Source organism: Cuculus canorus, chromosome 10, assembly GCF_017976375.1.
Source record: "Cuculus canorus isolate bCucCan1 chromosome 10, bCucCan1.pri, whole genome shotgun sequence".
Lineage (NCBI taxonomy): Eukaryota > Metazoa > Chordata > Aves > Cuculiformes > Cuculidae > Cuculus > Cuculus canorus.
In genome coordinates this window covers 13702562-13716333 of record NC_071410.1, presented here as the reverse complement: position 1 = coordinate 13716333, position 13772 = coordinate 13702562, and the positions used below count along the sequence as shown (strand labels likewise).

At 49.0% G+C, this 13772-nt stretch overlaps 1 protein-coding gene across 1 annotated transcript; it reads right to left on the bottom strand.

Annotated features, from left to right (window-relative positions):
• Nucleotides 1–7077: 7077 nt before the first annotated feature.
• On the bottom strand, nucleotides 7078–13434 carry HMGB3 (high mobility group box 3). Its single transcript, XM_054075996.1, has 5 exons — nucleotides 13285–13434; nucleotides 10474–10630; nucleotides 9811–9950; nucleotides 9115–9289; nucleotides 7078–8559 (listed from the first exon to the last, which is right to left on the bottom strand). The coding sequence occupies exons 1-5, from the start codon at nucleotides 13431–13433 to the stop codon at nucleotides 8416–8418; spliced, it is 765 nt and encodes a 254-aa protein (XP_053931971.1). The 5' UTR covers nucleotide 13434; the 3' UTR covers nucleotides 7078–8415.
• Nucleotides 13435–13772: the final 338 nt, after the last annotated feature.

Genomic DNA, 13772 nt, shown 5'->3' with positions numbered 1-13772 from the left:
ACAGAAACTGTTATTTCAGAATATATCCACAGAGAGCAACCACGATCCCAGCGCACTGTTCATTTTCAGCACGTGTAACCCATATAATGAAGACACAACCCACCCCAGCAGACAAGCTAAACAGCAGGCTTCCAGATGTCCACCCCGCTCGCCCATCGCAGACTCCTAATCCCCTACTTTGTCTGAGCTCTAGCTGATTTCTGATGCATTCAGATTATCCAGTGAGCATAACTGCTAGTGAACATCTGAATATTTCCCCCATCTCACATTTCACCTTGGAGGAGAAGCACTTTAGGGATCCCAGGCCCTTCTTTATCAAGCCAATTAGTGTAACACAAAAGCAGTGAATAGGACCAGGCAGAGCTCAATGGCCTGTAAAATCCCCAATATTTAGAGACAGGCTGAGGCCAAATATGACTGTTTCTTAAAAAAAAAAAAAAAGGAAAAGCCAAGGGTGAGTAACCAGAGCACTGCCTTTCCAACTGCTTTCAAAAGAAAACCCAGCAAACTCATCTAACATACAGCCAGTTCATGTATCATAAAGGAAAGTTTACAAACAGAGAGGCTATAATTCCTCTTATAACATCGGAGGACCAAAGTTTGCAAAGAACAAAAGGAAATGATTAACAGGGGAAATATGCATGGTACAAAAAAGACTTTTTAGTCCAAAAAGGGATGTCCATATTTAGAAACACTTGATTCCTGTTGTCAGGGCCCTGCTTTTTCCTGAATGCGTTTCTCCCCTGTGAAAGAAAGAAGTCACAAAGGGAGTTTGTGCACAGCCATGTCACATGCAAACAGGGCACTGCTGATTTTCTTCCAGGATTAGAGGAAAAATGCAAAGATTCCAGACCAAGCAAATAAATTTGAAATAATAATAATCATGTCCATATTTAGGAGACGGCTTCTAGCAATCTGGCGGCTCCTCCAGCAGGATCCCCTCTCCTGCCGTGGGGACCCTGAGCCCGTGCAGGGCGGACAACTGCCACAGGACCCTTCCCTGAGCACCCATGTCTGCGGCGAGAGGGTGGCTCTTGCTTCCCTCACGCTGCAGGACCAGAGGCAATCCCACTCTGGCTTGTGGAGATCTGCAGTTCTGCTTTGGGAGACACTGTCCCCTATCAGCTCTGAAACGCTCTCGGGCACAGCCCTGCCGCCTACTGCGAGAGTCACTGCCCAAGTGTGGGCTGCAAAGGGGTAAATAGGGAAGAGACTCTACCAGAGCCCCTCTGGATGGAAGGAAACTTACATTTAGCAGGATGAGAATATATCTGAAGTCGCTTCCGGTCCACACATTAATTAACACCTTATCTCAGCCCACAGCAGCCTATTCCTGTTCCCTGCTGCAAGGTGTTCCCAGCCAAGCCCAACAAGCGTGCTGCAGAAACCCAGCACTGCTGTGCTACAGCCCAACGTATTTTATTGGCCACATCCATCTCCGTGAGAGGCCTAGGCACAAGCAACAGCAAATATTTCTGAGACCACCCGTTCCTTTTCATCTATACTAGCTGCTGAACCTTATCTCACAGGGACGGCTGTGAAATACAGCACCATATGGTGCCCAACACAGAGAGAGACCCTGCAGGCTGCATGCCGTCTGCTCAAGACCTGGAGACCTGCATCCTTCAGCTGCCTCCCGCTCCCATCTCCCACCTTCATCATGACCACTCGACTCCACACACACCGGCCAGGAAGGCGCACTCACGTCCAGCAGCAGCTCACATATCGTGATAGCTTCCACCCTCACCCCAACGCTGCTGTAAGCACGATATCTCAGGGCAACAGCACCAGGGGGTGGTCAGTCCGTACAGAGCAACAGTCCATATCAGCGGATGATCTTCCCTAAAGCATGCAACTAGTGGGAAGACGCGGGCCAGTCTGCTCTCAAAATTTTTAAGTAAGTTACACCATGTCAAGTAAGGTGCTGAGGCTGATTTGCTGCCTGCGACTGTGCCATCCTCTCCTCCTGCTGCCCCTGCCTCACTGGGCAGAGGAAGAGCCAGTGCAGGGAATGGGAGGAGAGGAGGACATCAGACAGGTAAAGAAATGGGTTTCTAAAAGCTAAGAGATCTGTTAAATGACATCTGGTAATAGGCATCGTGCAGGAGAACAGAAAGAAAAGAAGGATGGGCGCTTCTTTCCACTTCACATGTGGAAAGATTAGCCTGAACTGCTGTTGGAGACTTGGCTTTTTAAGATGCCACTTTCCAGCAATGGCAAGCATCAAGGGCAATCTTCCCCAAGTCCACAAGCTATTCCTTGGTGCTCCCCACAGATGAGTAACCACATGGTAATGGAAAAGGCAAAGGGCTGACCCTGTAAGGGAGACACCTTTGCTTTGTGTCCAGGCACAGCACTAAGAGGGCAATAGAAGAAAACAAACAAGGCCAAGTCCTCCTACGTTCAAAACCATCAAAGGTCTTTTGCAAGTTGCTCTCAAGGTTCAAAATAGCAGGTCTGGTCTAGCTGATTTTTTTGCTAGGCAACTCTCTCTAGTGGGGAACCAGCAATGAATGAAACATGAGTGACAGTGAGGAGCAAGAGATCTTAAATCAGACAGGTTAGCACTATTTAGTTGGGATTTATTCCACTTCCAGACAAGCCCTTGGAAGCAAAAGTTCCCTTTAAGACTTTTACTGATGCCTTGATCCTTGAGCTTGGTCTGAAAAAACTCCCAGCAGCTTGCAAAAATTACATTACTATACGAAGCAATGAAATAAAGCTATGGCAGACCCCAGATACGCTTCCTTCTGCTCTCCCTGCTACCAGGGAGCGACCTTCCCCAGGAGCTGCAAGTAGTAAAACCCTGAACGACTGCAGAAGCCAAGCCCAGAGACAATCCCCAGCCTGAGTTCCAAAGCTAAAGAGAATAAAATCTGACCAGAGTATTCTTCAAGAAAACTGGAGACCAAATCATCCCTGCTTCCTCCTTTCTTGAGCCTCTTGCAAGATGATGAGTTATTTCTGGCACATCCCAGGTAACACATAGTAAAAGAATAATCACACAGTAATTAGCAGCAAGCGAGAGACATTCTTCTCCAGCAATCCCTCAAACCACTTCACCCTTTTACGTGTATTAGTTTCCGAAACCAATGCAAAGCAAATCTTAGGCTTCACAAAGCAGCAGTTAAAAACACTTAAAACAACAAAGCCAGGCCACGTTTGATTAATATTTTTAAAAAGAGCTTTTTTCTGACCCGAGAGAGTTTTACAAGGGGAGCAGCTGGGAAGAGAAGCTACTTTATCACTCATAGCATCCTACTTGCCTCTTACCCACAGAAAGACTAACCCTAGTTTAGCTACTTCTTAGGTGTTTGTGTGAGGCCACGCTATATCCAGGAAGAAGAGAAGGCATACTCACCACTCACGAGACACAGACATGAACTCTAGCAGGGATGTGAATGCTTCCTCCTGACTAATTTAGGGATCCAGGTGCAAGAGGGCACTCAGGGAAAAGCTTTTAACAGCAGGCAACTCCAATCAAGGTCGTTAGCACAGGCAAGGAGCTATTCCTCATCCACATCCCACTTTATCATGTACACGTCAGACCTATCAGAAGGATGAGATGTTTGCAGAGTGCTCTGAACACGGGTTGCCAAACGTCCAACCAGAGGCAGGTGCAGACCACGCTCCCATTAGAGCCCAGCTTGCTGAAAAGCGATGAAGACATCTCAAAAGGAATGGACATCTGTCCATGTTGTGTTTCCTCTTCCCCATCAAACATGCTGGTTATTTGGCTCTTTCTCCACCACAAGCTAAAATATGTTTAGAGAGCAACTGTGCAGTAATGGGATCTCCAGCACACTTGTTTTGCAGCACAGCTGCAATTTACAGTTCGGTTTATTGCATTAAAATCTGTTGCAGCCCTAGCACAAAGAAATAAATATGTCACTTGTCACAGTTCCTCCCGTTATCTCTCAGAGGAGAGTAAGGTTGGGCTCACATTCATAGAGGTGAGCATAGAGCTCATCAGAAAGTGAATGGCAATGTGGCCAAAAATGCAGCACCCTGCTCTTGCCCCAGCAAAGCCAGCGGGGAGGTCCCATCCCAGCTGCTTCTGGTCCAAGCCCTGCTTCCCAAATAGAAAATAGAAAGCTCTCAATAGAAAAGAGCTTATTTGGGCAATGTTTTTCTGCCTGTGGAACAACAGCCCAAGTGAGCAGGGGGGAAAATATAAACTGGAGGTGGCTGCCAGAATTGTGCTGGAGGCTGGAAGCGAAAAGCCGTTCACCTGCCACTGCCTGAGCCAGAGCCAACAGAAGCCCTCGTACCTTGCTGCTGTTCCAGCAGGGTTTATTACAAGTGAATAAAACTATATAAAAATCAGCCCTTCAAAGGGAGCAGATAACAGAGGTATTTCAGCTCTGCTTGTATCCCCAGTACGATCCTCAAAGCAGACTCTCACCTTCCTATGGACCTCTGTTAGAGCTGCAGCCATTTGCTGTTAATTGACTCAATATGCATTTGGACTAGGATTTTTAATTAATTTTATTACAGAAAAATTAATGCACTGCTTCCCCACAGATGCATTAGGATACTGACACAAGCGGCAAGAAACCATTCTGCAGCGCGGTTTGCCTTGTGACTGCTTACAGGGAGCCAACCCCACACCTACGGTGGGGCTTCCCCGATGCAGTCCCTCCCCCGCACCCTCTCTTCTGGTCTGAGGGCTTACACCAAATATTTACCACGTTTCAACTGAATTTACAAACGTGTAGGCTACAGAGCAGCGGGAGAGCATCACTCCTCTGCCTCCCTGGGTCGCGCTAATAGACTGCTGGGCTCATTTTCAGCAGAGGCAGGCTCTGGCCTGCGCACCCCATCATCTCCAGGTTGGTTTCATTTCAAAGGGCATTTGGTAGCGACTGTGTTCTCAGGACTATGTATGGTCCCAAGTGCAAATCAAACCATACTAAGCATGGGAAATGATTTGCATTACATGGGTTAGTGCTGCCAGGCAGCACCCTACCTGCCTCTACCCATCTCCGCCCCACATAAACAGATGCTTTCTCTTGAGCAAAGCTCTCGCACCTCTGCCACCGTTTTAGGAGTCTGGAGGCACCACCACAATCAGTTGAGCCATCCTCCAACTCCCCAGAGAGACAAGCAGGCTTTAACAGCTGCCACCATCCCAGCCCCTCTTCTTCACAGCCTGCCTCAGCCTAACTGCAGCAGGCACAGGGGAATGCAACAAACCACACTTTGCATTTTGGGAACACAAGCGATCTTGCAGTCAACCCTGTCAAAATGATGCAAGGAAGAATCCCTCTTCATCCGACCCCTCCCTTTCCCCAAATCTATTTTATCCTTATCCTTCTGGACATATAATGGAGTTAATAACATAGTTACTCTGCTTGGCTTAGGACTGAAGTCAAACTAGAAGTCTCAGCTGTACAGCAGCCTGAAGTAGAAATGTCTGCTCTGAACACCACAAGCATTTCAAAGCAGAGAGAAAGAGCACTCAGAGGGTGTTCTATTAAAAAAAGGAAAGAAAAAAACAAAACAAAACAAACCCCCCCAAAAAACAACAAATAAATGGAGCTGGGTGAAATTAAGCATTTCCCAGTACCTGAGATGACTTCTCAGAACCCATAAGCCAGTGGTGGTGGGACAAATCATGTCATTTATACACATTCACACCATGGTATTTATCAACAGTAGAGTATTGGGGGAAGAAATATCATCACTGTATGTACAATGTCCAAATTTGAGTCCTGGGAGTCCTGCACTACCATTGTACTGAACAGCATCCCCAAGGCATGCCATATTTCAGCAATCTGCAGAGTAAGAAGAGGTAGTGCACTATAAGGCCCAGGACCTTAATCAAGCCCTGCAACTCAATAGATTTCCAATATAACAAAGACAAAGAGGTGTCAGCTCTAGTTCTTATTTGCTAATACTATCAATAGGGGCTCAGCTTCCTAGCAGTTAATTCAAAGCCAAGCTCGATTTGCACAGCAGTGATCTACGCCAATTCCCATATGTGGCTAAGGGGAAATTTTGCCAACTAGACAACAGAAACAGTACTACAGCTCCTGAAACGATGCCATTGCTTTTCTCTTCTGCTCCACCACTTTCCCATCAAATTTCCACGTGCTGGAATCTCCAGTCATCTTCTCCCTTGCATCAGAATATCAGATTGTTTTTCTGTGCATTAAAGACACTGAAAAATTGCCACCATTAAACAATTATAGAAGTATTTCTAAGTGATACAATTGTTAACTCAGCCTTAAAAAAAAAAAAAGTTGCTTGCTATGTTTTGTGAAAGTTTACTAGCTTGCTTCATCCCATACCAGGTCTTGCTTGGTTTTGCTTTCAGGTTCTCGTCCATCTCAACACGGGACAGACTGCTTTGCCAAGATACTATGGTTGTTGAGAAGTCGCAGGAAGCCAGATGTGCTTCCCCATTAGGCAATGAAGCATTTTATTCTATTTAGTATCTATTATTTATTAGAAGTAGTTACCACCTGTAAGCCTGGCCCTGGTTAATCTGCAGCTTGGCTCAAAGGAAACAGGCTCAGCAGCCCCTACCCAGTTTAGGCTAATGAGTTACCCTGCCCTCTTAAGTCAGCTGCACGCAGCAGCCCACAACTCTGACTTGCCATTAATGCAAATATCCTTACACCCCCCATCTCACCCTCACAGCCAAGCAATCACTGACTGCTAACTACAGCCAGCACAAGGGAGGAATTAAAGGGTAGCAAGGGGCTGCTAGTTTTCCCAGCTCGTGCAGTTTCCATGCTTAGGAAAATAAATGTTAGAGTCGCCTGCTAGAGACCAGGTATCACCTTTCCCTTCCAAGGGCTGCAAGACACCTCCAGCCTGGATTTGGAAGACAGCAGGATAGTGATACAGACAGGTGGTTATCAGAGGGGATAGAGACCTGCGTTGCTCCCCCAACCCACCTCACAGCACCCAATTCCTATTAAAACTTATGTCATTAGAGAAAGGACACAGATTAAGTACCTGTGCCACACTCCTACTTCAGCAGGGAGTTAGACAAGGCGCCTGGCTCCTGCCATGAATTAAGATGCTAGAAAAAACCACAAGTCTGAAACAGTTTAACACAGGACAAAAAAGGCACATTTTAATATGTACAGCAATGCATTTGGGCTATAAATTTACCCAACACAACTGAAAAAAAAATCCAAACTATGCTTTTATACTTATTCCATGGTGTCAGCCTCATTCCTAGCCACCTACCTTGCTCTGCATCTCTGAATGCTGCTATATACACACACAAACAAACAATTACGTCATGAATGTTCATTTAGGCTCCCAAGTTCAAGTAATAAAGTTCAAACTTGCATAGCATCTTATGCCGCTCAGCCATAAACAGTTACGATTGCATATTAGCTGGAGCAGCCATCTCTTTCAATTCAGCCAGTTTTGGCTGGCCACCATTTATTTTTTTTTATTAATTTTTTTTTTAAATCCTTGAGACAGAATGTTTCCTAAGTCACCAGCCCTGAGGGATGCCACAGACTTCAAAATGAACCTTTTGCTGTTGTTAAGATCCTTTTAAACCAGAAATTTAGAGTGTTGTCAAGAACAGTTTTAAAAATGTAATACTGTTTATTTTGCTTCAAAAACATTTCAGCATTCTAAACATACAAAAAAAACAGAACGTTGCAAATTCGTTTAAGTACAGAGTGTTTTTGAACTTCAGTTGCTGCACTGGCTCTTCACTTAGTTGACGATGAAGAGATGTCTACAGTTTCAGTTTAAAAACTACCGCACTTAACTAAAAAAATCCATACACTTCTCATGCCAGCTGAACCCCCTTCCACAACTAAGAATGGCAGCAGAATGCTATTTCACTATATACAGAAAGACAACTTTTAAGCTAAATGGACGCCCACTGTAGTGTAAATAGATCTACCCTCACAGTGCATGCTTTGGGCCATGGCACCCCGGGGAACATACAGCCTTTCCAAGTAATCACTGCTCCTCTAAGGCATCATAACTCTAAGCATGTACCACAAGAATCTGTCTAGTTTTTACAAACTATAGATATGTACAGTTTATAACCCAGGATTTTCTAGCCAATAACCATATAGTAACACCACCTTACAAATTAAAAAAATGCTTGAAACATTTTTAAATGCTTTGTTACACCAACAGCAAAGTGCACAGAGTTAGGAGAACACTAGAGCGCCTTTTCATTTTAAAAATGTTTGGAAATATGTACAACTTTGATACAGTTTCAGGGTGCTCACTACACCCATGGCCACTTCATGTAAACCAGTTACAATTTCTAGAGCACTTTTAGAAACTACAACGCGATCGGAATCCAAATTTTTCTTTTAATTAAGCCTAATAAGGGCAAGAGACACCATCTCAAATAAGAGGTGCTTCATTTATGGTGTTTCCCCTACTCTATGGTATTCACATGGAGACAAGTATTGTACAGTTTTATTCATCATCATCATCTTCATCCTCCTCTTCTTCATCCTCCTCCTCCTCTTCGTCTTCTTCCTCTACCTTTTTCCGAGCAGCTTTGGTTGCTGCTCCCTTTGCGCCATCAAACTTTCCTTTAGACTTGTAGTCTGCAACATCCTGCAAAGTCAAGAGGATGTCTTAATTTGCTCTAAGCGGCAAACACATACAGCATTTGTACAGCAGCGGGCACCAACACGAAGGGACTGGCCTCCCACAGCTGCACCCCCCGAAAGGGGAGACAGCCAGCACTGTCGCACACAGGTATGCAGACACCTAAGCACACTCAACTGCCTCTGGGTGACAGAGGCCTTGAACTTTGCGTTCATGGTTGTTTCTTTGAGGAGGAGAAGAGAACCCAGCCTCTCTTAGAAGTCTCCTACTAACAGGACAAAGCTCCTTTAACAGCACAGCAAATCCTTTGCTGGAGCAACACAAGCACCCGCTGCTGTGCGTCACTGGGGGTAAGCTCTCCGTCCTCACTGGAGTCTGCCTGAACTCTAACCTATTCTGTCCCACGTCCCTGCAGTTTGGCTACGCAGTGCAATGAGAATGGGTCTGCAAGCTGCAGACACTCACTGTACGCTGGGGCCACCTTGGTGGGGGTCTACGTTACAGGAACAGAGCAACAACAAGAGCCTGTATAGAAGAGGCACAAGTCAAAACTAGCCTTACCTTCTCGTACTTCTCCTTCAGTTTAGCTGCCTTGTTATTATAAGGCTGCTTTTCACCATCACTGAGGTTGTTCCACATTTCGCCCAGTTTCTTCGCTACATCCCCGATGGATATGCCAGGGTTTGTGGACTTGATCTTGGGGCGGAACTCTGAACAGAAGAGGAAGAAGCCAGACCTTGGGAAGAAGCACAAGAGGACAGTCAGCACCACAGCAGCATGTCTGGGGAGCACCTCCTTCCTCCATCCCTCACCCACAACACTCACACATGCACTCACTGCCAAGTAAAAATACTTCTTTTTTTTTTTTAAAAAAAAAAGTAAAACAAAATAAGTTTTGATTATACTGAGGACCTGACTTGCAGCCTTCACCCAATGCCGTTTTTAATGAAGTGTTGTCTATTCCCCCACCCAATTTCATCTTAGATACTCAAGCCTCACTGTGACCCTGGGCATTTCCATGCATTCCATCACTTTAGGATTAAGGATACCAAGTACGGGTGTTCCTTTGAGTACACTACATGCCCAAGATTACAAGCTGCCTAGAAGATTTACAAGACAGTATCAGTAAACTATGAACATTACTGCTGTACCAACAGTATGCCCCATTCACTTCCTTTACAGAAATCTAACAGCTAGGTTACAAGGCAGGGAAACAATCCAAAGTACTTGTGTGTTTAATGCCTCAAAGTTACTTACGGTGGTCGTTTCGGGGCATTGGGGTCCTTCTTCTTCTTGCCACCCTTAGCTGGTCCATAGTCCTTCATTTCTCTATCATATCGTACCTTATCAGCCTTTGCCATTTCATCAAATTTAGCCTTCTCCTTGCTCGACATAGTCTAAAAAAAAACCCCCAAAACAAGACAACAAACCTATGATTACCCAACTGTTCAATAGCTGGCAAACTTTAAGTAAACAAGCAAACACATACCGACTCGATAGGGGAGTTTCAGAATTTGTTTTTCAATTGGACCACCTTGGGGACGAAGGTCCTGTACTGGGGACTGTGGCCACAGCTGGCATACGCAGTGAGGGAAGAAAAAGGAGTGGGACAAACACAGCCACAGAGTCCTCCTTGAGGACACAAGCCGAGAGAGGTGGCTCCTGAAAGGCACTGCTCGGAAAGAGCGAAAAAAGGCCAGGCTGTAGAGGAAGCACATGAACGGGCAGATACATTGGGCTGGAGCCTTGCCTTCGTGAACATTACAGAAGTCAGCAGCACCAAATCAATGGCCGGGATGCCCTGCCGAGAACAGCTCACAGACCAAAACAGCACCAGCTTCCTTCACATTTAGGCACACATGCATCATCCTAGCAGATACCATGAGAAGTTATCCCTTGAGAAAGCTGCAATTAAGGTACCTTCCACCTCTCTGAGCATTTCTTGGAAAACTCTGCAAAGTTGACTGGAACCTCTGGGTTCTTTTTCTTATGTTCCTCACGGCACGTCTGCACAAAGAAGGCATAGGCAGACATCTTGCCCTTGGGCTTCTTCGGATCACCTTTAGCCATCTTGACTCTGTAAGGAAGAGGGGAAAATGGGAATAAATAACATGAGAAAGCGTATACGGATGAGTGAGTATACATATATGTATATATATATATGGGCCTATATATATATATGTATACCTATATGGGCAAATATTTATATATACACATATACACGCATCACCATCCCCTGAAGTGACATCCCATCAATAACGCATTCCTTTCTTTCCCTGAACACCTCTTACCATCACCAATACAGAGACTTTGGTTTTTCTTCCTTGACACTTGGGTTGCAGACTTGAGGCAAACAAAACTGGCCAGCAGAATTAAGTTTTTCATTGATATAAGTTTACATCACGCCCGCAGAGTGGAGACAGGCTATTAAACATGCATATTCCTGCCCATCCAGAGTTATATCTGAACTAATATAAAATATTCTAGCGGGACACATCCCTGCCCATGGCAAGGGGGGGTTGGAACTGGATGGTCTTTAAGGTCCCTTCCAACCCTAACTATCCTACGATTCTATGAACTGTCGTCGTTGGCTACGCCGCGCTGGGGCTGGAGTGGCACGCACAGTGCCAGGCTACAACTGATCCCTTTAGGAGCTGGAGCGCACGTGTTAGCAGCCCTCATCCAGGTATAAAGGCAGCTTATCCTCCCTTGCAGCAGCGCAACAACCTTTCACGCGTGAGAAGGGGTGGAAATAAAGGTTAGTTTTCACCACCATGGATGGGGTCCGTGAGGTGAGCGGCACAGGCTTCATGAAGCGACACGTTCGTAGCGGTCAAGATGCGGCGAGCGCGATGCTAACTTTTGGGATGCATTTCTCTCCCTGTCCTCTGTATGATTTCCACCCTCCGTGGGAAGGAAAATATAAAAGGAAAGAAGAAAACCCCCGCAGCAATATTTCCTATTTACGGCTTCTCGGCGTTTGAAAATTTAATTTTTATTGGCGCCCCGTTAATATTTAATCGCGGCCGCTCGCCCTCGGCGGGGCCGGCGCGAAGCCGCCCTCCCGCTCCCGCAGCCCCCGCGCTCGGAGGGCGGCGGGGAAACCCGCGTCCAGGCGCTCCCGCCATCTTCTCCGCCCCAAGGTCACGGCGGCGGCTCCGCGGGGCGCGCGGGCACCTGCGGCGGCGGGTCCGGCGGGCGCCGCGGCGGTTCCGCCAGACGCCAATAATTCATCTTCCATTTTGTGAAACGCCTCGCGATGAAAGAAAGTGCCCCTCAAATGCTGCGGGGCGGCGGGCCGGGGGGCCGGCGGGGCCCGCGCGGCGGCGGGGGCGGCGGGGGAAGCGGCCCCCCACGGGCGCGGGGCGGCGCGGGGCGAGCGGCGAGGCGGCCGCGCTCTCCGCGCCCGGCGCCGGCCCCGCTCGCTAAGATGGCTTCTCCCGGCGCCGCCGAACAAAGCCGCGCTTCCCCCCCTTTCCCTCCGCCGCCACACGGGCCCCCCGCCGCCCTTCCCGGGCGCCCCGACCGGCCCCCGATCGAAGAAATATTAAACCCCCGAGCGCCGCCGCCGCCCCCGCCGGAGAGGAGGGGGGGCTCGCGGCTCGGCTCCCCCCGGCGGGGGCGGCGGCGCGGGCGGGCGGCCCCCCCGGCCGCTGCCTGGCGCAGCGCTCTCTAACAAAGGCTCCCGTGCAGCCATTATCGCCGCCGCCGGCCGAGAGAGAAAAAAGAGAGCGGAGAGCCCCGGCGCGGCCCCGCGGGTGCGGGCCGAGGGCAGGGCGAGGTGGGGGGAGAGGGCGCGGGGCGAAAGCGAAAGGTCGGAGCCCCCCGCGGGGCGCGGCGAGGGAGATTTCCTTCCCCACCCCCCCCCATCAGCCGCGGCCGCCCTTCCCCATCGCAGCGCGTCTTTCTTCCCTCGGCCGGGGCGCTCCGGCGCCAGCCATGTTAATGCCCGCGGCGCGGCGCGGGGAAAGAGGCGATGCGGGACCCGCCGGAGCCGCCCGCCCGCCCAGGGGGAGAAGCGGCGGGGGCGGAGGCGAAGGCAGCGGCGAGGAGGAGGCGAGGGAAGCACCGCGCGGCCGGGACGGGCGGCATCGCGCAGGGCTTATCCCTGTCAGATGCTAAAGCGACAGCCATATTAATGCAGAATAAACAGCGGGCACGGCCGGCAACTTTCCCACCGCCGGCACCGAATAAAAAGCACCGGGGAGACGCGCGTTTTTGGAGAGAGAAAAAGAAAAAGAAAAAAAAAAAAAGGAGAAAAAAAAACCCCACACCAAAACCGTGCGGGAGAGAGAGAGAGAAGAGAAACGAGCCGGTCCCGCCGTCCCCAGCCATGATCCTCGCAGGGGAACGGGAGAAGCGAACCCCGCGCAGCATCTGCCCCGGCACCGCCGACCCCCGGGGGGGGAGAAAAGAAAGTTTTGGGTGGATTTTAACCCCGATTTTAATGAAAAAAAAAGGGGAAATGGGAAGAAGGAAAAAATTAAAAAAAAGGAAAAAATAATGATTGCGAAAAAAATAATTGAAAAAATGCAAAAAAGAAATAATTGCAAAAAATATAGCAAAATAAAACGGCAAAAAAAATTATGCCACAAAAAAATAAAAAAAATAAAAAATAAATTAAAAAAAAAAGCAAGGCGAGGGTGAGCAAGAGGGGGCGAAGCGCGGGGCCAGGGCGGGGCACGCAGGGGGCAGCCGCCCCCCGAAAAGTTGCGGCGGGGCTGCACGTACCTGTATTGTTCGCGGTAGTGTGGACAGGAGCTGGAGCGCAGGGCACGACGCGGGGCTCGGCGCGGCTCAGCCTCGCGTTGGCTGCCTACGAGAGCGGCCTGATTGGCTGCGGGGCTCTGCCGTTTAAAACAACCTCCTCGGCTGCTCATTGGCGCGGCGGCTCATGAATATTAAAGCCCCGGAGCGCGGCGGTTGGACGGCGCGGCTGAGGTCATTCATTCAAAAACCGAGCGCCCGCCGGGGGAAAAAGGGGAGCTCGGGGATGGGGGGCAACGAGCGGAGGCGCCGCTCGCCACGTGGTGGTGGCGGCTGCTCCGGGGGGACTCAGCGCTCAGACAGCCCCTCTCTCCCTTTACACCCACGGGGTTGAGCAGAGAAGGGCGTTGCGCGCCCTGGGGAAGATGCGATCTGCTGTGAGGGCGAGGGGAGCCCCCACGGCAGCATCCCGGGAGAGACGGGGGGAACTCCCGGCCTGCGATAGCCCTTTA